The sequence below is a fragment of the Musa acuminata genome, chromosome BXJ1-4 (assembly GCF_036884655.1).
Source record: "Musa acuminata AAA Group cultivar baxijiao chromosome BXJ1-4, Cavendish_Baxijiao_AAA, whole genome shotgun sequence".
NCBI classification, from domain to species: domain Eukaryota; kingdom Viridiplantae; phylum Streptophyta; class Magnoliopsida; order Zingiberales; family Musaceae; genus Musa; species Musa acuminata.
Window position 1 is genome coordinate 2,816,397 of NC_088330.1, and position 25,404 is coordinate 2,841,800.

At 39.8% G+C, this 25,404-nt stretch overlaps 6 protein-coding genes across 6 annotated transcripts; all 6 read left to right on the top strand.

Annotated features, from left to right (window-relative positions):
- Positions 1 to 356: 356 nt before the first annotated feature.
- LOC135641504 (salicylic acid-binding protein 2-like) lies at positions 357 to 1,722 on the top strand. The gene is made up of 3 exons (XM_065156883.1): positions 357 to 776; positions 882 to 1,019; positions 1,113 to 1,722. Exons 1-3 carry the CDS (start codon positions 402 to 404, stop codon positions 1,392 to 1,394), a joined length of 795 nt encoding a protein of 264 aa, XP_065012955.1. The 5' UTR covers positions 357 to 401; the 3' UTR covers positions 1,395 to 1,722.
- A 952-nt stretch (positions 1,723 to 2,674) lies between these two features.
- On the top strand, positions 2,675 to 3,871 carry LOC135641512 (salicylic acid-binding protein 2-like). The gene is made up of 3 exons (XM_065156892.1): positions 2,675 to 3,207; positions 3,285 to 3,419; positions 3,510 to 3,871. The coding sequence occupies exons 1-3, from the start codon at positions 2,815 to 2,817 to the stop codon at positions 3,789 to 3,791; spliced, it is 810 nt and encodes a 269-aa protein (XP_065012964.1). The 5' UTR covers positions 2,675 to 2,814; the 3' UTR covers positions 3,792 to 3,871.
- Positions 3,872 to 6,396: 2,525 nt separating this feature from the next.
- LOC135671996 (salicylic acid-binding protein 2-like) lies at positions 6,397 to 8,631 on the top strand. The gene is made up of 4 exons (XM_065180454.1): positions 6,397 to 6,456; positions 7,443 to 7,937; positions 8,043 to 8,180; positions 8,273 to 8,631. The coding sequence occupies exons 1-4, from the start codon at positions 6,397 to 6,399 to the stop codon at positions 8,552 to 8,554; spliced, it is 975 nt and encodes a 324-aa protein (XP_065036526.1). The 3' UTR covers positions 8,555 to 8,631.
- Positions 8,632 to 14,984: 6,353 nt separating this feature from the next.
- On the top strand, positions 14,985 to 16,140 carry LOC103974508 (methylesterase 3-like). Its single transcript, XM_009389360.3, has 3 exons — positions 14,985 to 15,475; positions 15,553 to 15,687; positions 15,779 to 16,140. The coding sequence occupies exons 1-3, from the start codon at positions 15,083 to 15,085 to the stop codon at positions 16,058 to 16,060; spliced, it is 810 nt and encodes a 269-aa protein (XP_009387635.2). The 5' UTR covers positions 14,985 to 15,082; the 3' UTR covers positions 16,061 to 16,140.
- A 3,909-nt stretch (positions 16,141 to 20,049) lies between these two features.
- LOC135672293 (salicylic acid-binding protein 2-like) lies at positions 20,050 to 21,425 on the top strand. The gene is made up of 3 exons (XM_065180757.1): positions 20,050 to 20,490; positions 20,690 to 20,824; positions 20,918 to 21,425. Exons 1-3 carry the CDS (start codon positions 20,098 to 20,100, stop codon positions 21,197 to 21,199), a joined length of 810 nt encoding a protein of 269 aa, XP_065036829.1. The 5' UTR covers positions 20,050 to 20,097; the 3' UTR covers positions 21,200 to 21,425.
- A 2,371-nt stretch (positions 21,426 to 23,796) lies between these two features.
- On the top strand, positions 23,797 to 24,885 carry LOC135672295 (salicylic acid-binding protein 2-like). Its single transcript, XM_065180758.1, has 3 exons — positions 23,797 to 24,224; positions 24,300 to 24,434; positions 24,525 to 24,885. Exons 1-3 carry the CDS (start codon positions 23,832 to 23,834, stop codon positions 24,804 to 24,806), a joined length of 810 nt encoding a protein of 269 aa, XP_065036830.1. The 5' UTR covers positions 23,797 to 23,831; the 3' UTR covers positions 24,807 to 24,885.
- Positions 24,886 to 25,404: the final 519 nt, after the last annotated feature.

Here is a 25,404-nt window from a genome sequence, read left to right on the forward strand (position 1 = left end):
AATATTTTATATTATATTATAATATTTTTAATAATATTAAAAAATATTGTGCTTCAGTATTTTATATAGATTTGATGTTTATAGTTTTTTCAATAATACTCAAAAAATATTATAATATAATATAAAATATTATATTATAATATTTTTATATTATGTTACAATGTATTTGTAGTATTACTGAAAACACCGAAATGAAGTATAAAAATATTATAACTTTATCGGTGGATAATAAAAAAATAAAGTGATTAGGAGGATTTTACGTATTAGATATAAGAAACAAGTACTATTAATAAATGATGTAAACGAAGGATGCTTTTCGGGAAAAACACCCAAAACATTGTTTCTTATATATCAATTCGGCCTGACCGGGCAAAGATGAGAGCAAAGGCATTGGAGGAGACATGGTCGAGGGAAGCGGCAACAAGAAGCACATAATTCTCGTCCATGGCGCTTGCCATGGAGCATGGTCTTGGCACAAGGTGACGACGCTGTTGAGGTCCGCGGGGTACCAGGTCACGGCGCTGGACCTCGCGGCCTCCGGCGTCGACGAGCGGCGCTTCCAAGACCTGCGCACGTTCACCGACTACACGCAACCACTGTTGGACGTAGTGGCTTCCCTTCCACCTGGTGAGAGGGTCGTCCTCGTAGGCCACAGCCTCGGAGGCATGAATATTGCTCTGGCCATGGACAGGTTCCCCGAGAAGATCGCTGCCGCGGTGTTTGTCGCCGCCTTCATGCCCGATTCCGTCAACCCGCCCTCCTACGTCCTCGACAAGGTACGCCGTTCTGCTAAGATCTGTCACTCTTCTCATCTTTGTCCTGGCTGCAATCCCAGTTCCCGCTGATGTATGCCTTCTGCTACTTGCCTGCTACACCGACAGCTTAAACGGGAGAAAACCATGTCATATTGGCTTGACACTCAATTTGGGTTAGTCGTCGGGGACAGAGAGAGAGGCCCGACTTCCATGCTGTTTGGTCCCAAGTTTTTGTCCAAGCTTTACAAGCTCAGCCCACCCGAGGTACGTATACACGCACCACCGTTCATGTTCTGCGAGTCATTCTACTGCTATGTCTGAACACGAACAGCTGAGTAATCGTGAGCTTCTCGGAAGGATCTCACGCTGGCGATGACCCTCGCGAGGCCTTCTTCCTTTTTCCTCGAAGACCTCGTGTCCATGCCGCCCTTCTACGAGTCTGGATACGGGTCGGTCGAGAAGGTCTACGTGGTGTGCGCTCAGGATGAAGGCATCAGCGAAGAGTTTCAGCGCTGGATGATCAAGAATAACCCAGTGAAAGTGGTGAAGGAGATCGAGGATGCTGACCATATGGCCATGTTCTCAACACCGAATCAGCTCTTCCAATGCCTCTCTGATGTTGTCGATGCCAGTGCTTGATCACGTGTTACCTACCTCTTACTTTTCTGTCTCTCCATCACCTAACATCTACTGTCATCGAGACCTCCTTTTTCTTCTCCTTTACCTTTTCGCAGACCAATCGATGGGAATGGCCGTCCAGGAATAAAGTTCGTTTACGTCTGCCCATTAGTAATGCCGCAAATGTGTTTCATGCGTAATGTAGTTATCTTAATCTGGTCAAATGAGGTCAAGCTACTCTATTTATGATCCGCGATGTCATCATCAGTCATTCATTGTGATATTTTCGGTACGGACCCATTTAATTTCGTGAGAGTTAAAATAAATATTAAATATTTATTTTGGGTTTGATATGATTTTTGATATCTGGATAATTTATCGAGCATGAGAATTAACAAAATTAAATCTGTGAACCTTATCCATTGTTAACTTTAGAGAATTCTAACGCTCGATTGTCTACCAATGGAAAACCAAAAAGAAGGTTGAGTTTGTAAAATGGGTGAATTCCTAGAAAACCCTTAGATTTTTTTTCATTGATGCATCTTTTTATTTTTTTATTTAAAAGTGTTTTAATTTTTTTTAATTCAAAAAAATATGATAGGCTAAAAAGATTTCTGATAAGATGAATCGATTTAATTATAATATTTTTGTATAGACTTAAAAATACTATAATTATCATACAAGTTAAGTTTCTTTTGCATATTCTTATTTTAAAATCACTAAAATATCTATTTCCAATCTTATGGAGGATAAGTTAGTTTGTATTATATTTGAAGTTTTGTTTGTTTTCTATATGTTTATAGTGTTTTTTTAAATCAGTGGCCTTCTATAGTTTTTTTGCATATTCTTTTCAAACTAATAAAAATATATACTGAAGTGACACAAAGTATTATATTTTATTTTTGAGTTTTTGTTCCTCAGTTATTTTGTTGTTATAGACAGTTAAAATAATTTTACTAAGGTGTCAAAAATATTATATCTCTAAGTTAAAAACAGTATAACTAAAATGGTTAGTATCACTGACTACTCCAATATAAAGGGTGGGAGTATGTCAACAGCATCTTAAGGATATAAAAAAATGAAACAATAAGATAAAAAAAAAGGGCACCTCATAACGCTCGCAAAGTTGAAAGCCTTCTTCATCGTGATGTGGTGAGCGGTGACGAAACCAATCCTTATCGAGGACGCCACTCGCAAAGCTGAGAAAGCAACAACTTGAATCCATTGGCCGCCATGGTTTCTTATCTATTCTGCTTGCCTTCTTATCTTTTCTGCTTGCTTCTTCGTGTCAGGTCACTATCTTTTCCTGCCCCTCATCCTCCATGACAACTTGTCTTAAACATTATTTTAGTCCCCAATCGCTCTACCAATATTATTAGTGGGTATATAATGATCATTAGGAGGAGCAATCCATAAGCATCATTTGCCATAGCACCTCCAAATGAATCATGGAGAAGGAATGGGCCACGGGAGCTGCAACAAGAAGCACATAATTCTCGTCCATGGCGCTTGCCATGGAGCATGGTCTTGGCACAAGGTGACGACCCAGTTGAGGTCCGCTGGGTACCAGGTTACGGTGCCCGACCTCGCGGCCTCCGGCGTCGACGAGCGGCGGTTCCAGGACCTGCGAACATTCACCGACTACTCACTGCCGCTCCTGGACATATTGGGGTGCCTCCCACCTGGTGAGAGGGTCATTCTGGTAGGCCACAGCCTCGGAGGCCTCAACATAGCTCTGGCTATGGACAGGTTCCCTGAGAAGATCGCCGCCGCGGTCTTCGTCACCGCCTTGATGCCGGATTCAGTCAACCCGCCCTCCTACGTCGTCGACAAGGTATTGCTAATCGAATTCCGACGCACATGTCAGACCTGTTCTTATAATTTTATTGGCTGGCGTGCTTTCCTGTACAGCTTAAAAAGGAAAAACCCATGTTATTTTGGAGCGACACACAATTTGGCTTGGTCGGGGACGAAGATAAAGGTCCCGTTTCCCTTCTATTCGGCCCCAAATTCTTATCCAAGCTTTACGCACGTAGCCCACCCGAGGTACGTATGTATGCACAACCATTCATCTTCTGCGAGCCATGCTACTACTGTCAGGGCTGAACAACAGTTGTGAAACCATGAAATGGTAAGGATCTGACGCTGGCGAGGACCCTCATGAGGCCTTCTTCCTTCTTCCTTGAAGACCTCGGGTCCATGCTTCCCTTCTCCGAGTCGGGTTACGGATCGGTGGAGAAGATCTACGTGGTGTGCGCTCAGGATGAGATCCTCACGGAAGGTTTTCAGCGCTGGATGATCGAGAACAACCCAGTGAAAGAGGTGAGAGAGCTGGAGGACGCTGACCATATGCCCATGTTCTCAACCCCGAAGCAGCTGTTTCAGTGCCTCTCGGATGTTGCCGATGCCTATGCTTGATCCTCCCGGGTTTTACTATTACAAGCCACCGAATACTGTGGCCATAGTAAAGAAGATAAATTGTACGTGCGTTGCTGCTATGATCGATGCATTAATATGTTAATAAAAAATATTAAAATATCGAAAATAATAAAAATAATGAATTTAAAACTAATTTATCTAACTATAAAGTCAATAGTAATATAATAATAATAGTTTTTATATATTTTTAGAATATAAAATTTAAAAGTATTTAAGATACATAGAAATAAATTTGAAAGGCCTATATGATCAGTATTTTTTTATTTTTAAGTTTTAAAAAATAGTTTATTTACTAATTTTGACACTTAAAAAGTTAAATTTATACAGAAAATATCAGAAAAAACACAAATAGATGGATAACTCCTAGTTTCACATTTTTGGTTTGACCTATTTTCTCCATGTTTGACTTTCGTGTACGATACACCTGACTTTGGAATACAGCATTTGACTTTGATTAAAAAAAAAAGGTCTACTTTATAATACATTGTTTTTAGGGTCAAACGGAAAACAGTGTATTACATATAAGAACTAATCCAAATATTCAAAAAATTTTTATAAAAGCTATGAATTGAACTAAGATGGATATCAATCACCTTTTCTCAAAATTATTTTTTTTTATTTTTTGATTTATTTAGAACCTGAACAATTTATTATTATTTTTATATTTTTTATATTTTTTCATAAAAATATGATGGATTCATATAATATTTTTTTTAATATTTGAACTTCTAAATATATGGATAACCTATGGTAAAAGTTTGGCCCAAAAAAATTAAGCCTTGACATCCTATACACTATTTTTGTGATCAAACTAAAAGTAGTGTCTCGTATTGTAGGACTACTCCAAATATTCTAATTTAATTTTTTTTGATATTTTTCTAATTTATTCAGAATCTAATAATTTTATAATTTTTATTTTTTTTATTTCCACCAAAATATATTGGATCCATGTAATATTTTTTTTCCAAATTTAAGCTTTTCAATAGATGAACAATTTATGATAAAAATTTGATCCAAAAATATTAAGCCTTGATATATGATGTATTATTTTTAGTATCAAACCAAATATAATGTATTGTATACAAGGATTTGTCCAAATGCTCTATAATTTTTTCAAAGCTTTGAATTAGACCTTGATGGATATCTATCACTATTTTTATATTTTAAACTTTTTTGATATTTTTTATTTATTCAAATTCTGAACCGTCTATGATTTTTCTATTTTCTCTAAATTTATTTCATTTCTACCAAAACATGATCAATCCATATAATATTTTTTAACATTTGAACTTCTAAATAGACGAATAATAAATAATAAATTTTTTGTCCAAAAAATAAAATAACCAATATATTATGTTTTGGGTTAAATAGAAAAAGTGTACTGCATACAGTTGAAATACTCTAAAATCTTTATAAAGCTTTAAATTGGATCCAAATGGATATTGAACAGTATATGGTTTCCTTATTTTCTCCATATTTTTTGTTTTTCACAAAAATATGGTGCATGTAATGTTTTTTGATATTTAAATTTTAAATAAATAAAAAAACTATGGTAATCATTTGATCTAAAAAAATTAAGCCATGATACTTGATATAATATTTTTTTTGCGTCAAACCAAAAATAGTGTATTGCAAATAAAGACCAGTCGAAATGCTTAGAAATTTTTAGAAAAGTATTACATTAGTCCAAGATAGACATCTATCATATTTTTTTATAATTTAATTTATTTATATTTATTTGATTTATTCATAACCTGAATAGTTTATGATTTTACTATTTTCTCTAAATTTTTTTTATTTTCATCAAAATATGTTAGATATATGTAATGGTTTTTGACATTTGAGCTTCCAAATAGATAAACAACTTATGGTAAAAATTTAGTCTAATACATTATTTTTGGGGTCATACAAAAAATAATGTACCATATACAAGAACCAGTCCAACTACTCTAAAATTTTTATAAAAGCTTTGAATTAGACCAGATGGACATATATCACTCTTTTTCTACTTCAGATATTTTTTTTGATATTTTTTATTCATTATTTGAATAATGTGTGATTTTCTTATTTTCTCTATGTTTATTTGGTTTTACCAAACATGATGCATCCATGTAATATCTTTTAATATTTAAATTTCTAAACAGATGGATAACTTATGATACAAATTTATTCTAAAAAACTAAGCCCTGATATCCAATATATTATTTTTAGGGTAAAACATATATATATATATATATATATATATATATATATATATATATATATAACTTATTATTGGTGAGTACATAATGAACAACAGTAGGTTGATCTGTCATACTGTTGCAACCACCTGGGCGGCGTCTTCTTCATCGTGATACTGTGAGCGGTACCGAAACCAGTCCTCGTCCATTGCGCCCCTTGGACGCACCCATTGGCTGCCATGGCTTCTTATATTTTCTGGCGTACCTTCGTCAAGACATTGCGAGGTCCATGTCTCAGCTCACTATCTTTTATTTCTCCGTCACAACTTGTCTTATTCAATTGTTTTTTTCCCTGATCATGGCCTTACATAGACCCTCTCGATGTTGCCTGTCTGATGTTGCCGATGCCTGTGCTTGATCCTCCCGGGTTTTACTATTACAAGCCACCGAATACTGTGGCCATAGTAAATAAGATAGTTGTTCGTGCGTTGCTGCTGTGATCGATGCATCATGGTGTGCTATCAGCAACCGTGTATTTGTTTCGTATATCAAATCATGGACAGCTGAGAAGACAATAAAATAAATAGGTATTGTCAAAATTAGGTTGTAATTGTCGCAGACATTTCTTCCTAATTCATTTAAAAATTTTAGTTTAAAAAAATTCTCAAAGGATGTTTCAATATTCAAAAATTATATGGAGTCTTGATATTCCTTTAAAAATTAAAAAAAATCTGAAAATTATTTTGAAACTGGCTACCAACTTGGTTTATCTTCCTTGCTGTACTGTTACGTTGATGTGTGCCCCATATGTCATCTTGATGAGAATTCTTTCTTATATATCTTATTTAATTGTCTTTTTGCTAGATTTGTTTTAGAAATTTGTCGAGTGTTATTCACTCTAAAAAAGTGAATAACAAACTCTTACCTACTTGAACTAGGAGTAATGAAATGTTAGAATTTCTCTATAGCAAATTGGCGATAAAGGAATGTATTCCACTAAGTCACAACACCAATACTATTAGGAGATTACTCTAAAAAAATAAATATAAAAATAAAAATATAATAATAATTCTCCGAATAACAACCTTTCAAAATAAATATCAATAATCAAATTTATATATAATAATAATAATAATAATTTAATATTTATTACCATAATATACAGTTGTGTAGATTGGACATCCATTGATATAACATCAAATGGAGTTAGAGGATATCTTATCTCATAAGATTAGCTCTTATATATATATATATATATATATATATATATATATATATATATATATATATATATATATATATATAATGGAATAAAGATACAAAAAGATGTTAATTTTTGAAAGTAAATGTATATAAATTAGGGTTAACTCGGAATTAAAGCGGGACACATTATGGGCCGAAAACACGAGCTTCAATGGCCCAAAATTTTAGTGGTCACACGATCTAATAGATTTCGATTCCTCTTGAGAATGAGCGGGCTGCTATCGTCTCGCTCTCTCTCTCTACCTTAGAGGTAGATGGAGGACGAGAGGGTAAAGGAGGGGGCTCTCCGGACCCTCGGCCTATTCCAAGTCCTGCCCAGGCTGGTCGTCTTCGATCTCGATTACACCCTTTGGCCCTTCTACTGGCTCCATGGTCTTGGCACAAGGTGACGACGCTGTTGAGGTCCGCGGGGTACCAGGTCACGGCGTTGGACCTCGCGGCCTCCGGCGTCGACGAGCGGCGGTTCCAAGACCTGCGCACGTTCACCGACTACACGCAACCACTGTTGGACGTAGTGGCTTCCCTTCCACCTGGTGAGAGGGTCGTCCTCGTAGGCCACAGTCTCGGCGGCATGAATATTGCTCTGGCCATGGACAGGTTCCCCGAGAAGATCGCTGCCGCGGTGTTTGTCGCCGCCTTCATGCCCGATTCCGTCAACCCGCCATCCTACGTCCTCGACAAGGTACGCCGTTCTGATAAGATCTGTCACCCTTCTCATCTTTGTCCTGGCTGCAATCCCAGTTCCCGCTGATGTATGCCTTCTGCTACTTGCCTGCTACACCGACAGCTTAAACAGGAGAAAACCATGCCATATTGGCTTGACACTCAATTTGGGTTGGTCGTCGAGGACAGAGAGAGAGGCCCGACTTCCATGCTGTTTGGTCCCAAGTTTTTGTCCAAGCTTTACAAGCTCAGCCCACCCGAGGTACGTATACACGCACCACCGTTCATGTTCTGCGAGTCATTCTACTGCTATGTCTGAACACAACAGCTGAGTAATCGTGAGCTTCTCGGAAGGATCTCACGCTGGCGATGACCCTCGCGAGGCCTTCTTCCTTATTCCTCGAAGACCTGGTGTCCATGCCGCCCTTCTCCGAGTCAGGATACGGGTCGGTCGAGAAGGTCTACGTCGTGTGCGCTCAGGATGAAGGCATCAGCGAAGGGTTTCAGCGCTGGATGATCAAGAATAACCCAGTGAAAGTGGTGAAGGAGATGGAGGATGCTGACCATATGGCCATGTTCTCAACACCGAAACAGCTCTTCCAATGCCTCTCTGATGTTGTCGATGCCAGTGCTTGATCACGTGTTAGCTACCTCTTACTTTTCTGTCTCTCCATCACCTAACTTCTACTTTTATCGATGCCTCCTTTTCCTTCTCCCTTACCTTTTCGCAGACCAATCGATGGGGATGGTCGTCCAGGAATAAAGTTCGTTGACGTCTGCCCATTAGTAATGCCGAGTGGCAATTAGGAATAATATTGGTCGGGCGTGTCCATTGTCCATTCTAATGATAGCAGCAGATGTGTTTCATGCGTAATGTAGTTATCTTAATCTGGTCAAATGAGGTCAAGCTACTCTATTTATGATCCGCGATGTCATCTGTTGGTGTAAACAACTTTAAGCCGTGGCCTCGGGACCGACACGGCTTTGTTCGGGTCCGGATGATGGGGAATCTCCCTGGGATGACCCTTGAGACTGCTGAGGTGGTCGACTGCGGTGGTCCGATCAGGGCAGGATCACCGTTTCCTCCGGGAGGGAGCTCCTCGCCTGGACACGCGGTGAGAGGCGCTCTGTCTTTGCGCCTGCACACAGGTCGGGTCGGGAGACTCGACCCGACCCCTCCGACGATCAAGTCAGTGGATAGTCTTAGGGGGTTTTAGTTATTTTTCCTCCTCCTCACTTTCCTTGAAGCGCGAGGGTTTTTATAGTGAAGGTTACCGTTGCCTGATGTGCCCGCTTGTAGGGAGCAGGATCGTACTCCTGGTAACGTCTGACATCGACGTTGGCGTGGCGTGAAGGACCGAGCCTAAGCAGGATGTTAATGTGCCTTGGTCGCCGTTCTGGTCCGTGTTGACCAAGTGCTATCAAGTTAAAAGAGGTGCGAGGCGTCATCTAAGGTAGCTGACGTTAACCCCAGTCTTATCGTCATTATTACCCTTATCATATTCCCCCCCCGAAGGAAGCTATGCGTCGGTTGTTGCAAAGAAAGGGGGGTCCGAGGCATGGCTTCACCTTTATGAGATTATCCCTGTCGGGCGGTTGCCAGGGGTGTGGGAATCGTGGAGTTTAGTAACCAAGGAGGGTTGGGCGTGCAGTGTTGGTCTCGGGCAGTATGCAGCCAAGGAGCACGACTTAGGCGGGTAGGCCGCGTAGAGGTTGTGGTCTCGGGCGTCATGAGGTCGAGGAGCACGGCTCAGGCGGGCAGGCCGCGCAGAGGCGGTGGTCTCGGGCAACATACGACTCAGGCGGGCAGGCCACGCAGAGGTGATGGTCTCGGGCAATATGCAACCGAGGAGCACGACTCAGGCGGGCAGGCCGCGCAGAGGTGATGGTCTCGGGCAACATACAACCGAGGAGCACGACTTAGGCGGGCAGGCCGCGCAGAGGTTGTAGTCTCAGGCAACATGCAGCCAAGGAGCACGACTCAAGCGGGCAAGCCACGCAAAGGTGGCGGTCTCGGGCAACATGCAGCCGAGGAGCACGACTCAGGCGGGCAGGCCGCGCAGAGGTAGTGGTCTCGGGCAACACGCAGCCGAGGAGCACGACTCAGGCGGGCAGGCCACGCAGAGGTTGTTGTCTCGGGCAACACACAACCGAGGAGCACAACTCAGGCGGGCAGGCCACGCAGAGGTGGTGGTCTCGGGCGACATGAGGCCGAGGAGCACGACTCAGGTGGGCAGGCCGCGCAGAGGAGATGGTCTCGGGCAACATGCAACCGAGAAGCACGACTCAAGCGGGCAGGCCGCGCAGAGGTGGTGGTCTCGGGCAACATGCAACCGAGTAGCACGACTCAAGCGGGCAGGCCGCGCAGAGGTGGTGGTCTCAGGCAACACGCAGCCGAGGAGCATGACTCAAGCGGGCAGGCCGCGTAGAGGTGGTGGTCTCGAGCAACACGCAGCCGAGGAGCATGACTCAAGCGGGCAGGCCGCGCAGAGGAGATGGTATCGGGCAACACGCAGCCGAGGAGCATGACTCAAGCGGGCAGGCCGCGTAGAGGTGGTGGTCTCGAGCGACATGAGGCCGAGGAGCACGGCTCAGGCGGGCAGGCCGCGCAGAGGTGATGGTCTCGGGTAACACGTAACCGAGGAGCATGACTCAGACGGGCAGGCCGCGCAAAGGTGGTGATCTCAGGCAACATGCAGCTAAGGAGCACGACTCAAGCAGGCAGGCCGCGCAAAGGTGGTGGTCTCGGGCAATATGTAGCCGAGGAGCACGACTCAAACGGGCAGGCCACGCAGAGGTGGTGTTTGACCTACCTGATGCGATGTGCTTTACGGGAAGGGCACCGACTGTTGCCCACTCCCCAGGGTGCTAGTGGGATCCTCCCTAATTTCGTTCTTACAAAAAACCTCTTAAGATTCTGCACGTTCCATGTTCTTGGCAGTGGGTGCTAGTCATAGGTGCCCAGCAAGCCAATCACATGAGTGATGGCACGTGTGACTTATACAGAATCTTTTTGCTTATTATATTTTGGCATATATCACTTTATAACTATTGCATATATGCATATATATTGTGATGTCCTTGGATTTGTGCAATGGGAATTGGATCGTGATGAGATCATAATAATGATATCGATTCACCTTTAAACACAGATCCTAAATAATCCCGGTCATAGGTTACATGAGAGGGACATCGTGATAACCGGATAGACTGGTGTGCTATATACCCATCCATATGATGGATGCAGCTGGTCTCATAGCTGCTCGTGTAGGGACACTATGGATACAATATAGGTGCTCATTGGAGAATGAGTTCACTGATTGATCCGCTTATAGAATGTTGGATGTTTGATGATGCATTATTATCAGACAGCGATTTCGTAGTCCTAGTGGTGTATCTGGTCCTTAGACTTAAGACACCAAGGATGTCCTGTTTGAGTGCTCCACTCTCTGATACCAGACTTATAGGTTTGGTTGTCCCAGATCCAATACAGCTGGTCATTGGGAGTGGTAGTCGACCTTACGAGGGCTATTGAGTGTCGATAGATGATCATCCATTCTCGGCGTCATGAGAGGAATATCCCATGTGTTCTTGCTCAGACAAATCCCTGGCCAGGGTCATTCGGGTTGAGAGAGAAAGGTTTCTCCGGGAGAATCCGATTAGAGTGAGACTCGAGTAGAAACCGTATGGGTCTGACAGCACCATGTTCGATATACGGTCACTAAGATATTAGATGGATGAGGGACTATAGGTACACGGTAACTGATGACAGACAAGTCAAATGGATTGGATTCCCCTATATCGTCTAGGGACTACGGCGTAGTGGCCTAGTACGTCCGTAGTCGATGAGTTGAGTGAATTATTATAGAGATAATAATTCACTGATTTAGAAGGAGTTCTAATAGGAATGACTCACGGCCAGCTCGATATTGGGCATAGAGGGTCACACACATATGGTAGGCATTGCGATGAGTAGAGGTTCGGATATGAGATATCCAACGGAGCCCTTGTCTTATTGGATATCCAATAAGCCCCTGAATTATTGGATCCCATGGACGAGATCCAATAAGAGCCCATGAGAGATTATTGGATAGAGATCCAGTAATCTAAAAAGCTTGGGTTATTGGATGCAGATCCAATACCCACTAGGGGAGGATCCATTAGGATTTGACAGGGGACCTCTATAAATAGGAGGGATTCAGAGCCTCATAGGCTAGAGCCTTTGCTTGCCTCTCCTATTCTCCAACCCCTCTCCACCTCAGAGTAGGCCTGGAGTTTTGAAGAGCATCATCGCAGCCCTACTGTGTGGATCACCGCTAGAGAGGAGGACGCTTGACCTCCTTCACCCTCTCCTAAAGATCTATGAGGAAACAGGGATATACGATCTCCTTAGGTAACACAATCTACTCTATATGCAGTTTTAAGTTTCGCGGATTTTGTGCACCAATCTTCGCACGACGACGAACATCTCTTTGGGAATCGGGGATTTTTATTTTCTTGTTCTTCCGCTGCGCATGTGATGTCGCCCCCAAGATTTCCCAATAGGGGGTGGCCTTCCTGTGCGCTCGATTTGATCCTTGCGTTGATTACACTGTTAGTGTCAAACTGTTACCTCCCCGAGGGACATGACACCTCAACGCCGGCGGGTCAGGGCCGGTCCGACCTGCGCCTCGGTGCGGAAGACTGTTGCCTATGGGGTGGCTCCGGCCTGACCCTTTTGGGCTCTTTCCGTCTCCCGACTACCCAGGCCTCCACCGCGATGTACTGGTTAGCCCGTTGGAGCATCTCCGGTACCGCGGTGGGGGGTCGCTCCACGAGGGACCAGAAGAACTTGGAAGGTCACAGGCCTATCATAAACGCCTGCATTAACAGAGAGGGGTGAGCATCCGACAACCCCCGAATTTATGTTGTAAAGCGATTCACAAAATGGGAGAGGGGCTCGTCCTCCTTTTGGTTGAGTCCGAGGAGTAGCGCGACGGATGACTTTGGCCGGGTATAGGCCAAGAAGCTAAACTCAAAGTCTTTGGCAAGCTGATCAAAGGAGGCAATCGTCCCGGTCTTCAGGCCGCAATACCACGCACGGGCTGATCCCTCAGAGTCGTGGGAAACACCCTACACATCAAAGCGTTAGAGGTTCCATACAGCGCCATTTGGGTATGGAAGGCAGCCACGTGATCCGCTGGGTTGGTGGCGCCGTCATATGAGTCCAGAGAGGGGAGCCGGAAGTTCGGGGGAATTGTTTGATCTTGTATTTCGGGTGTGAACGGGGATCCCTGGGGTGTGTCCGCCCCGAGCTCGCCCTTCAACCTGCGAACTTCCTCCTGCACTTCGTCGAGTCGCTGACTAACAAAACGTAGTTAGGCTCGTAGGGAGTCCGTTGAATCCGAAGACAGCGCCTCAGGTTCTGGGTGGCCCCTCGGGTTTGTCGTTACTCGGTTCCCGAGTGGGGTCGATCGGGCCCGAGGCGAAGTAGGGAGCTGAGGAGGTGGCGTGTAAGCCCGAGCGGGCAGCTTCTGTTGCCGCAGTGGTTGGACCGTAGGCGGGTGTGCCGGATGAGAGACAAGCGAGATGATGGTTTGTACCATACCTGGAAGAGCTCGGACTTGATGAGCGAGGTCCTGAAAGGCTTCGGACGACACGGGCGATGGGCCATCTGCGGTGCCGTCGGGCGGCGACAGGCCCGGGTCGTTAAATATCCGCCAATAGCGCTCTGAAGTCGTGGCGGGAGGCTCATCTCGAGATTCTCCACGTGGGGGGTGTTCCCCCGGATCTCCGATTGGGTGTGACCCCTCAGCTGCGAGCTCGTCTGAGCCACTTGGGTGATCCCCTGACATTTAGGCCCTCCTTCTAGCGCCAAAATGTTGGTGTAAACAACTTTAAGCCGTGGCCTCGGGGTCGACGCGGCTTGGTTCGGGTCCGGATAATGGGGATCTCCCTGGGACGACCCCTGAGACTGCTGAGGTGGTCAACTACGGTGGTCCGATCAGGGCGGGATCGTCGTTTCCTCCGGGAGGGAGCTCCTCGCCTGGACGAGCGGTGAGAGGCGCTCTGTCTTCGCGCCTGCACATAGGTCGGGTCGGGAGACTCGACTTGACCCCTCCGACGATCAAGTTAGTAGATAGTCTTAGGGGGTTTTAGTTATTTTTCCTCCTCCTCACTTTCCTTGGAGCGTGAGGGTTTTTATAGTGAAGGTTACCGTTACCTGATGTGCCCGCTTGCAGGGAGCAGGATCGTACTCTTGGTAACGTCTAACATCGACGTTAGCGTGGCGTGAAGGACCGAGCCTGAGTAGGATGTTAACGTGCCTCGGTCGCCGTTCCGGTCTGTGTTGACCAGGTGCTATCAGGTTAATAGAGGCGTGAGGCATCATCTGGGGCAGCTGACGTCAACCCGAGTCTTATCGCCATTATTACCCTCATCATCATCATTAGTCAGTCACTGTGATATTTTTGGTACGGACCCATTTAATTTCGTGAGAGTTCATTCAAATAAATATTAAATATTTATTTTGGGTTTGATATGATTTTTGATATCTGGATAATCTATCGAGCATGAGAATTAACGAAATTAAATCTGTGAACCTTATCCATTGTTAACGCTCCTTGCATTTGTATGGTTAGATTGTCTACCAATGGAAAACCAAAAAGAAGGTTGAGTTTGTAAATGGGTGAATTCCTAGAAAAACCTTAGATTTTTTTTTCATTGATGCATCGTTTTATTATTTTTATTAGTGTTTCAATTTTTTTTAATTCGAAAACACCCTCGATATGATAGGCTAAAAAGATTTCTGACCTTAATGTTAGATCGGTCCATAGGAAAAAAAAGGGGACCTCATAACGCTGGCAAAGTCGAAAGTCTTCTCCATCGTGATGTCGTGAGCGGTGACGAAACCAATCCTTATCGAGGACGCCACTTGCAAAGCTTAGAAAGCAACAACTTGATTCCATTGGCCGTCATGGTTTCTTATCTTTTCTGCTTGCTTCTACATGTCCGTTCACTCCCTTTTCCTGCCCCTCGTCGGTATATAGTGATCGTTAGGAGGAGCAACCTATTGATAGCAGATAATTTTCTTAATTATATGAGAAAATTTTTCTATTTTGTTGAAGAAAATACTCTAGGAGAGAGACATATTAATAGCTTCTTTACTTGCCATAGCACCTCCAAATGAATTATGGAGAAGGAATGGGCGACGGGAGCTGCAACAAGAAGCACATAATTCTCGTCCATGGCGCTTGCCATGGAGCATGGTCTTGGCACAAGGTGACGACCCAGTTGAGGTCCGCTGGGTACCAGGTTACGGTGCCCGACCTTGCGGCCTCCGGCGTCGACGAGCGGCGGTTCCAGGACCTGCGATCGTTCATCCACTACTCCCAGCCGCTCCTGGACATATTGGCCTGCCTCCCCCCTGGTGAGAGGGTCATTCTGGTAGGCCACAGCCTCGGAGGCCTCAACATAGCTCTGGCTATGGACAGGTTCCCTGAGAAGATCGCCGCCGCCGTCTTCGTCACCGCCTTGATGCCGGATTCAGTCAACCCGCCCTCCTACGTCATGGACAAGGTATCGCTGTTCGAATTCTGATGCACATTTCAGACCTGTTCTTATAATTTTATTGACTGGCGTGCTTTCCTGTACAGCTTAAAAAGGAAAAAACCATGTTATTTTGGAGCGACACACAATTTGGCTTAGTCGGGGACGAAGATAAAGGTCCCGTTTCCTTGCTATTGGGCCCCAAATTCTTATCCAAGCTTTACACACGTAGCCCCCCCGAGGTACGTATGCATGCACAACCATTCATCTTCTGCGAGTCATGCTACTGTCAGGGCTGAACAACAGTTGTGAAACCATGAAATGGTTTTTAAGGATCTCACGCTGGCGAGGACCCTCATGAGGCCTTCTTCCTTCTTCCTTGAAGACCTCGGGTCCATGCCTCCCTTCTCCGAGTCGGGTTACGGATCGGTCGAGAAGGTCTACGTCGTGTGCGCTCAGGATGAGATCGCCAGCGAAGGGTTTCAGCGCTGGATGATCGAGAACAACCCAGTGAAAGAGGTGAGAGAGCTGGAGGACGCTGACCATATGCCCATGTTCTCAACCCCGAAGCAGCTGTTTCAGTGCCTCTCGGATGTTGCCGATGCCTATGCTTGATCCTCCCGGGTTTTACTATTACAAGCCACCGAATACTGTGGCCATAGTAAAGAAGATAAATTGTACGTGCGTTGCTGCTATGATCGATGCATTAATATTTTAATAAAAATATTAAAATATCAAAAATAATAAAAATAATGAATTTAAAACTAATTTATCTAACTATGAAGTCAATAGTAATATAATAATAATAATAATTATATATTTTTAGAATATAAAATTTAAAAGTATTTAAGATACATAGAAATAAATTTGAAAGGCCTATATGATCAGTATTTTTTTATTTTTAAGTTTTAAAAAATAGTTTATTTACTAATTTTGACACTTAAAAAGTTAAATTTATACAGAAAATATCAGAAAAAAACATAAATAGATGGATAACTCCTAGTATCACATTTTTTTGTTTGACTTTTTTTTCTCCATGTTTGACTTTCGTGTACGATACACCTGAATTTGGAATACAACATTTGACTGTGATAAAAAAAAAAGTATAATACATTGTTTTTAGGGTCAAACTGAAAACAGTGTATTGCATATAAGAACTAATCCAAATATTCTAATTTTTTTATAAAAGCTATGAATTGAACTAAGATGGATATCAATCACCTTTTCTCAAATTTATTTTTTTATTGTTTTATTTATTTAGAACCTGAACAATTTATTATTTTTATAATTTTAAAATATTTTTTTTTCATAAAAAATATGATAGATTCATATAATATTTTTTTAATATTCGAGCTTCTAAATAGATGGACAACCTATGGTAAAAGTTTGTCCCTAAAAAAATTAAGCCTTGATATCCTATTCACTATTTTTGTGATCAAACAAAAAGTAGTGTCTCGTATAGGACTATTCACTATTTTTATATTTTTCTAATTTATTCAGAATCTAAACATTTTATAATTTTATAATTTTTATTTTTTTATTTCCACCAAAATATATTCGATCCATGTAATATTTTTTTCAAATTTAAGCTTTTCAATAGATGAACAATTTATGATAAAAATTTGATCCAAAAATATTAAGCCTTGATATATGATGTATTATTTTTAGTATCAAACCAAATATAATGTATTGTATACAAGGACTTGTCCAAATGCTCTATAATTTTTTCAAAGCTTTGAATTAGACCTTGATGGATATCTATCACTATTTTTATATTTTAAACTTTTTTGATATTTTTTATTTATTCAAATTCTGAACCGTCTATGATTTTTCTATTTTCTCTAAATTTATTTCATTTCTACCAAAACATGATCAATCCACATAATATTTTTTAACATTTGAACTTCTAAATAGACGAATAATAAATAATAAATTTTTTGTCCAAAAAAATAAAATAACCAATATATTATGTTTTGGGTTAAATAGAAAAAGTGTACTGCATACAGTTGAAATACTCTAAAATCTTTATAAAGCTTTAAATTGGATCCAAATGGATATTGAACAGTATATGGTTTCCTTATTTTCTCCATATTTTTTGTTTTTCACAAAAATATGGTGCATGTAATGTTTTTTAATATTTAAATTTTAAATAAATAAAAAAATATGGTAATCATTTGATCTAAAAAAATTAAGCCATGATACTTGATATAATATTTTTTTGCGTCAAACCCAAAGTAGTGTATTGCAAATAAAGACCAGTCGAAATGCTTAGAAATTTTTAGAAAAGTATTACATTAGTCCAAGATAGACATCTATCATATTTTTTTTTTTATAATTTAATTTATTTATATTTATTTGATTTATTCATAACCTGAATAGTTTATGATTTTACTATTTTCTCTAATTTTTTTTTATTTTCATCAAAATATGTTAGATATATGTAATGGTTTTTGACATTTGAGCTTCCAAATAGATAAACAACTTATGGTAAAAATTTAGTCTAATACATTATTTTTGGGGTCATACCAAAAATAATGTACCATATACAAGAACCAGTCCAACTACTCTAAAATTTTTATAAAAGCTTTGAATTAGACCAGATGGACATATATCACTCTTTTTCTATTTCAGATATTTTTTGATATTTTTTATTCATTATTTGAATAATGTGTGATTTTCTTATTTTCTCTATGTTTATTTGGTTTTACCAAACATGATGCATCCATGTAATATCTTTTAATATTTAAATTTCTAAACAGATGGATAACTTGTGATAAAAATTTATTCTAAAAAAGTTAACCCTGATATTCAATATATTATTTTTAGGGTAAAACAAAAAAAAAGAAGAGAGAAGATAATAATTTTAAGGAGAGAGAAGATAATAGATTTTAAGTCATTTTTGTTATTTTAAAATTTTAAGATTCTGTTAAAAATAAAAAAAAATTATATGTTTTGTTAGGAGTCATGGAAATCCAACTTGCCTGACTACTGGATACCAGAGGATTGTGTCACTTTTCTCTTGTTCTCACTCTAGGCTAGACCTGAGGTGAAGCCTACAAGTCCAACTTGCTTTACTGAGCAGATTGGCTTGCTTGCTGTGATTGTAGGTGCTTATGTTGACCTTATTATGGCTTGGTGACTACTATTTTGTAATTATTGAAACGTTCTTCTAGGCCTGACCTTTTTTTTTAATTAAAAATAATTTAAAACACAAAATAATCATTATTTTATTTCAAATTTTTGACCAAGACGCCACTTTATAAAATGGATTTATTTCTATACATGTAATAGCATAAAAAATAAAATTGTTGTCCCGATTGTTTCATCGATTAATACATAAGTGTTTGTTATTTCTCAACCCTATTATTCATTTATAAAAAGAAAAAGATAAATATATAAAATATCTAAATAATAATAAACATTTAATTTTCATTGTCATAATACTTATATTTAATTTATTATCATGTTCATACTCATGAACTACAATGTTTTTTTGTAGTGGTGCTAAAAAATACTATATAATTGCTGTAGAGGTTAAGCTGCCTTTTCATGTTCTTATTTTTAAACTACTAAAAATGTCAATTTTAAACTTCATCAAGGATAAGTTAGTAGTTTATATTATATTTCAAACTTTGTTAATCAATTATGATTTCTTTTATAAGCTTATAGAATTTTACTACCAGTGGCAAAAACAATATAATTGGTCTATAATTTTTTTTTCATATTCCTTTTAAACTAATAAGGATATCAATTTGAAGTCAGACAAAGGATTATAAGTTAGTTTGTATCTTATTTTGAATCTTTATTTCTCAGTTATTGTGTTGTTATATGGAGTTATAATATTTTTATAATGATATTATATTATAACTAAGCCGATTCAATCGATCCAATGTAGACGACAGAACCCTCTCTCTCTCTCTCTCTCTCTCTCTCTCTCTCTCTTTATATATAAATAAAAATATATATATATATAATAAAACGGTTTCATAAGTCTCAGCTCACAATCTCTTACTGCTCCTGACCCTCTATGACAACTTGTCATAAACATTATTGTTTTTCCCAGATCATGGCCTTATGTAGACCCTCTCAATATGTTAAGTCAAATTGATTTGTTCCCATCAAACTTTAATTTAACTTGTTTAATACCATGTAATGAATTTGTTGTAAACAACTTTATTAAACTTATTATTGGTGAGTATATAATGAACAGTAGGATGAGATGTCATACAGTTGCAGCCACCTGGGCGGCGTCTTCTTCATCGTGATACTGTGAGCGGTTACGAAACCAGTCCTCGTCCATTGCGCCCCTTGGATGCACCTATTGCCTGCCATGGCTTCTTATGTTTTCTGGCGTTACGTTCGTCAGACATTTCGGGTCCATGCCTCAGCTCACTATCTTTTATTTCTCCGTCCCAACTTGTCTTATTCATTATTTCTTTTCCCTGATCATGGCCTTACATAGACCCTCTCGATGTTAATCCAAATTGAATTATTCCCATCTTACTTTAATTTAACTTGTTTTATACCATGCAATGCAATGAACTTGTCGCTATGAATGTAAACAACTTTAATGCTCTAACTTATATTGGTGAGTACATAATGAACATTAGGAGGAGCGATCCATAGAACATCGGTTGCCATAGCACCTTCGAATGAGTTCTGTAGAAGGTATGGGCGACGGGAGCTGCAACAAGAAGCACATAATTCTCGTCCATGGCGCTTGCCATGGAGCATGGTCTTGGTACAAGGTGACGACCCTGTTGAGGTCCGCTGGGTACCAGGTTACGGTGCCGGACCTCGCGGCCTCCGGCGTCGACGAGCGGCGGTTGGAAGACCTGCGAACGTTCACCGACTACTCCCAGCCGCTCCTGGACATATTGGCCTGCCTCCCACCTGGTGAGAGGGTCATTCTGGTAGGCCACAGCCTCGGAGGCCTCAACATAGCGCTGGCTATGGACAGGTTCCCCGAGAAGATCGCCGCCGCGGTCTTCGTCACCGCCTTCATGCCCGATTCCGTCAACCCGCCCTCCTACGTCATCGACAAGGTATTGCTGTTCGAATTATGATGCACATTTCAGACCTGTTATTATAATTTCATGAATACCATACTAAGTTCCACCGTCTGTAACTCGAATTAGGAACGCGTCGACTGGCTTGCTTTCCTGTACGACTACCTTACATATTAAGTTCCACTCTCTGTAACTCGAATTAGTGACGTAATGACTGGCTTGCTTTCCTGTACAGCATAAAGAGGAGAAACCCATGTTAAATTGGGGCGACACACAATTTGGCTTGGTCGGGGACAAAGACGAAGGTCCCGCTTCCGTGCTATTTGGCACCGAGTTCTTGTCCAAGCTTTACACACGTAGCCCACCCGAGGTACGTATGCATGCACAGCCACTGTTCATCTTCTGCGAGTCATTCTACTGCTAGGGCTGAACAACAGTTGTGCAACCATGAAATGCTTGGAAGGACCTGACGCTGGCGAGGACCCTTGTGAGGCCTTCGTCTGCGTTCCTTGAAGACCGCGCGTCCATGCCTCCCTTCTCCCCGTCGGGATACGGATCGGTGGAGAAGATCTACGTGGTGTGCGCTCAGGATGAGATCATCAGGGAAGGGTTTCAGCGCTGGATGATCGAGAACAACCCAGTGAAAGAGGTGAGAGTGCTGGAGGATGCCGACCATATGCCCATGTTCTCAACCCCGAAGCAGCTGTTTCAGTGCCTCTCGGATGTTGCCGATGCCTATGCTTGATCCTCCCGGGTTTTACGAATACTGTGGCCATAGTAAAGAAGATAGTTGGACGTGCGTTACTGCTATGATCGATGCATCAAGGTTTGCTATCAGCAACGGTGTATTTGTTTCAGTTATCAAATCATGGACAGCTGAGAAGACAAGAAAACAAATAGGTTCTGTCAAAATTAGGTTGTAATGCACAGTGTCGTAGATATTTCTCCCCGCCAACTCTGATCACATTGCGTGAATCTTCTAATTAAAAAAAAAATATTTCTCGTTTCAATATTTAAAAATTCTCACCAGAGTTTTAACTTTTTAAAATAATAAAATTAACCCTCCAATAATTATTATCTATTTTTCTTTAAAATACTCCTATTAAAAACTGTTATATTCTTTTCCTAAATTTTTAATAAACCAACCCATATAATTAAACCGATTCAAACAATCTAAAACTTTAATCGGCTCAAATAAATTATACTAAATAATTTACTAATATTTATTCATTTAATTTATTAAAATAATAAAAAAAATATTTCTATATTTTTAGAAAATAAAATTTAAAAATATTTAAGATACATAGAAATAAATTTGAAAGGCCTATATGATCAGTATTTTTTATTTTTAGTTTTTAAAAATAGTTTATTTACTAATTTTGACACTTAAAAAGTTCAATTTATACAGAAAATATCAAAAAAACATAAATAGATGGATAACTCCTAGTATCGCTTTTTTGGTTTGACCTATTTTCTCCATGTTTGACTTTAGTATACGAAACACCTGACTTGGAATACGACATTTGACTTTGATAAAAAAATGTCTAGTTTATAATACATTGTTTTTAGGGTCAAACCGAAAACAGTGTATTGAACTAATCCAAGTATTCTAAATGTTTTATAAAAGCTTTGAATCGAACTAAGATGGACATCAATCACCTTTTCTCAAATTTATTATTTTTTTTATTTTTTGATTTATTTAGAACATGAATATTTTATGATTTTTATAATTTCTTATTTTTTTCATGAAAATAAGATGGATTCATATAATATTTTTTAATATTTGAACTTCTAAATAGATGGACAACCTATGGTAAAAATTTGGTCTGAAAAAATTAAGCCTTGATATCCTATACACTATTTTTGGGATCAAACTAAGAGTAGTGTCTCGTATAGAAGGACTAGTCCAAATACTCTAATTTAAATTTTTTATTTCTACCAATATATATTGGATCCATGTAATATTTTTATCAAATTTAAACTTTTAAATAGATGGACAATTTATGATAAAAATTTGATCCAAGAATATTAATCGGTGATATCGGATGCATTATTTTTAGTATCAAACCAAATACAATGATGGATATCTATCACTATTTTTATATTTTAAAATTTTTTTGATATTTTTTTATTTATTCAAAATCTGAACCGTCTATAATATTTTTTAATATTTGAGCTTAGATGAATAATCTATGATAAAAATTTAGTCTAAAAATATTTAAAAAACTAATATATTATTTTTTGGGGTCAAATCAAAAAGTGCATTGCATACAAAGACTGGTTGAAATACTCTAAAATCTTTATAAAACTTTAAATTGGATCCAAATGGACATGCATCAGTCTTTTTTTTTATTTTAGTTTTTTTATATATTTTTTATTTATTAAGAATCTGAACAGTATATGGTTTATAAACTATTTTCTCCATATTTTCAATTTTTCAAAAAAATATGATGGATTCATGTAATGTTTTTTAATATTTAATTTTTTAAATAAATAAAAAAAACTATGGTAATAATTTGATCTAAACAAATTAGGTCATGATACTCGATATAATATTTTTTGCGTCAAACCAAAAGTAATATATTGCAAATAAAGACCAGTTGAAATGCTTAGAAATTTTTAGGAAAGTATTACATTAGACTAGACATCTATCATATTTTTTTTCTAATTTTATTTTATTTATATTTATTTGATCTGTTCAGAACTTGAATAATTTATTATTTTACTATTTTCTCTAATTTTTTTTATTTTCATCACTTGAATAGTTTTCGACATTTAGGCTTCTATAGTTTTTTTGCATATTCTTTTCAAACTAATAAAAATATATACTGAAGTGACACAAAGTATTATATTTTATTTTTGAGTTTTTGTTCCTCGGTTATTTTGTTGTTATATACAGTTACAATATTTTTACTAAGGTGTCAAAAATATTATTAAAAACAGTATAACTAAATTGGTTAATCTCACTGACTCCTCCAGTATAAAGGGTGGGAGTATGTCAACAGCATTTTAATGATATAAAAAAATGAAACAATAAGATAAAAAAAGGGGACCTCGCAAAGTTGAAAGTCTTCTTCATCGTGATGTCGTGAGCGGTGACGAAACCAATCCTTATCGAGGACGCCACTCGCAAAGCTGAGAAAGCAACAACTTGAATCCATTGGCCGCCATGGTTTCTTATCTATTCTGCTTGCCTTCTTATCTTTTCTGCTTGCTTCTACGTGTCAGGTCACTATCTTTTCCTGCCCCTCATCCTCCATGACAACTTGCCTTAAACATTATTTTAGTCCCTAATCGCTCTACCAATATTATTAGTGGGTATATAATGATCATTAGGAGGAGCAATCTATAAGCATCATTTGCCATAGCACCTCCAAATGAATCATGGAGAAGGAATGGGCCACGGGAGCTGCAACAAGAAGCACATAATTCTCGTCCATGGCGCTTGCCATGGAGCATGGTCTTGGCACAAGGTGACGACCCAGTTGAGGTCCGCTGGGTACCAGGTTACGGTGCCCGACCTCGCGGCCTCCGGCGTCGACGAGCGGCGGTTCCAGGACCTGCGAACATTCACCGACTACTCACTGCCGCTCCTGGACATATTGGCGTGCCTCCCACCTGGTGAGAGAGTCATTCTGGTAGGCCACAGCCTCGGAGGCCTCAACATAGCTCTGGCTATGGACAGGTTCCCTGAGAAGATCGCCGCCGCTGTCTTCGTCACCGCCTTGATGCCGGATTCAGTCAACCCGCCCTCCTACGTCGTCGACAAGGTATTGCTAATCGAATTCCGACGCACATGTCAGACCTGTTCATAATTTTATTGGCTGGCGTGCTTTCCTGTACAGCTTAAAAAGGAAAAAACCATGTTATTTTGGAGCGACACACAATTTGGCTTGGTCGGGGACGAAGATAAAGGTCCCGTTTCCCTGCTATTCGGCCCCAAATTCTTATCCAAGCTTTACGCACGTAGCCCACCCGAGGTACGTATGTATGCACAACCATTCATCTTCTGCGAGCCATGCTACTACTGTCAGGGCTGAACAACAGTTGTGAAACCATGAAATGGTAAGGATCTGACGCTGGCGAGGACCCTCATGAGGCCTTCTTCCTTCTTCCTTGAAGACCTCGGGTCCATGCCTCCCTTCTCCGAGTCGGGTTACGGATCGGTGGAGAAGATCTACGTGGTGTGCGCTCAGGATGAGATCCTCACGGAAGGTTTTCAGCGCTGGATGATCGAGAACAACCCAGTGAAAGAGGTAAGAGAGCTGGAGGACGCTGACCATATGCCCATGTTCTCAACCCCGAAGCAGCTGTTTCAGTGCCTCTCGGATGTTGCCGATGCCTGTGCTTGATCCTCCCGGGTTTTACTATTACAAGCCACCGAATACTGTGGGCATAGTAAAGAAGATAGTTGTACGTGCGTTGCTGCTATGATCGATGCATTAATATTTTAATAAAAATATTAAAATATCACAAATAATAAAAATAATAAATTCAAAACTAATTTATCTAACTATAAAGTCAAGAGTAATATAATACTAATAATATTTAAATATTTTTTAGAAAAATAAATTTTAAAAAAATATAATATATATAGAAATAAATTTGAAAGGCCCATATGATCAGCATTTTTTTTTTCAGTTTTCACAAATAGGTTATTTACTAATTTTGGCACTTAAAAAGTTAAATTTATACAGAAAATATCAGAAAAAACACATAAATAGATGGATAACTCCTAGTATCACATTTTTGGTTTGACCTATTTTTTCCATGTTTGACTTTCGTGTACGATACACCTGACTTTGGAATACAACATTTGACTTTGATTAAAAAAAAAGGTCTAGTTTATAATACATTGTTTTTAGGGTCAAACCGAAAACAGTGTATTACATATAAGAACTAATCCAAATATTTTAAAAATTTTATAAAAGCTATGAATTGAACTAAGAT

Bases quoted from the DNA above. Each gene is read 5' to 3' on its own strand.
- LOC135641504 (XM_065156883.1), top strand. From the start codon at position 402: ATGGTCGAGGGAAGCGGCAACAAGAAGCACATAATTCTCGTCCATGGC. The intron at 777-881 runs GTACGCCGTTCT...CTACACCGACAG, and splicing joins CCTCCTACGTCCTCGACAAG to CTTAAACGGGAGAAAACCAT. The intron at 1,020-1,112 runs GTACGTATACAC...GCTTCTCGGAAG, and splicing joins ACAAGCTCAGCCCACCCGAG to GATCTCACGCTGGCGATGAC.
- LOC135641512 (XM_065156892.1), top strand. From the start codon at position 2,815: ATGAATCATGGAGAAGGAATGGGCCACGGGAGCTGCAACAAGAAGCAC. The intron at 3,208-3,284 runs GTATTGCTAATC...TTTCCTGTACAG, and splicing joins CCTCCTACGTCGTCGACAAG to CTTAAAAAGGAAAAACCCAT. The intron at 3,420-3,509 runs GTACGTATGTAT...TGAAATGGTAAG, and splicing joins ACGCACGTAGCCCACCCGAG to GATCTGACGCTGGCGAGGAC.
- LOC135671996 (XM_065180454.1), top strand. From the start codon at position 6,397: ATGCCTGTGCTTGATCCTCCCGGGTTTTACTATTACAAGCCACCGAAT. The intron at 6,457-7,442 runs GTAAATAAGATA...ACGATCTAATAG, and splicing joins CACCGAATACTGTGGCCATA to ATTTCGATTCCTCTTGAGAA. The intron at 8,181-8,272 runs GTACGTATACAC...GCTTCTCGGAAG, and splicing joins ACAAGCTCAGCCCACCCGAG to GATCTCACGCTGGCGATGAC.
- LOC103974508 (XM_009389360.3), top strand. From the start codon at position 15,083: ATGAATTATGGAGAAGGAATGGGCGACGGGAGCTGCAACAAGAAGCAC. The intron at 15,476-15,552 runs GTATCGCTGTTC...TTTCCTGTACAG, and splicing joins CCTCCTACGTCATGGACAAG to CTTAAAAAGGAAAAAACCAT. The intron at 15,688-15,778 runs GTACGTATGCAT...ATGGTTTTTAAG, and splicing joins ACACACGTAGCCCCCCCGAG to GATCTCACGCTGGCGAGGAC.
- LOC135672293 (XM_065180757.1), top strand. From the start codon at position 20,098: ATGAGTTCTGTAGAAGGTATGGGCGACGGGAGCTGCAACAAGAAGCAC. The intron at 20,491-20,689 runs GTATTGCTGTTC...TTTCCTGTACAG, and splicing joins CCTCCTACGTCATCGACAAG to CATAAAGAGGAGAAACCCAT. The intron at 20,825-20,917 runs GTACGTATGCAT...AATGCTTGGAAG, and splicing joins ACACACGTAGCCCACCCGAG to GACCTGACGCTGGCGAGGAC.
- LOC135672295 (XM_065180758.1), top strand. From the start codon at position 23,832: ATGAATCATGGAGAAGGAATGGGCCACGGGAGCTGCAACAAGAAGCAC. The intron at 24,225-24,299 runs GTATTGCTAATC...TTTCCTGTACAG, and splicing joins CCTCCTACGTCGTCGACAAG to CTTAAAAAGGAAAAAACCAT. The intron at 24,435-24,524 runs GTACGTATGTAT...TGAAATGGTAAG, and splicing joins ACGCACGTAGCCCACCCGAG to GATCTGACGCTGGCGAGGAC.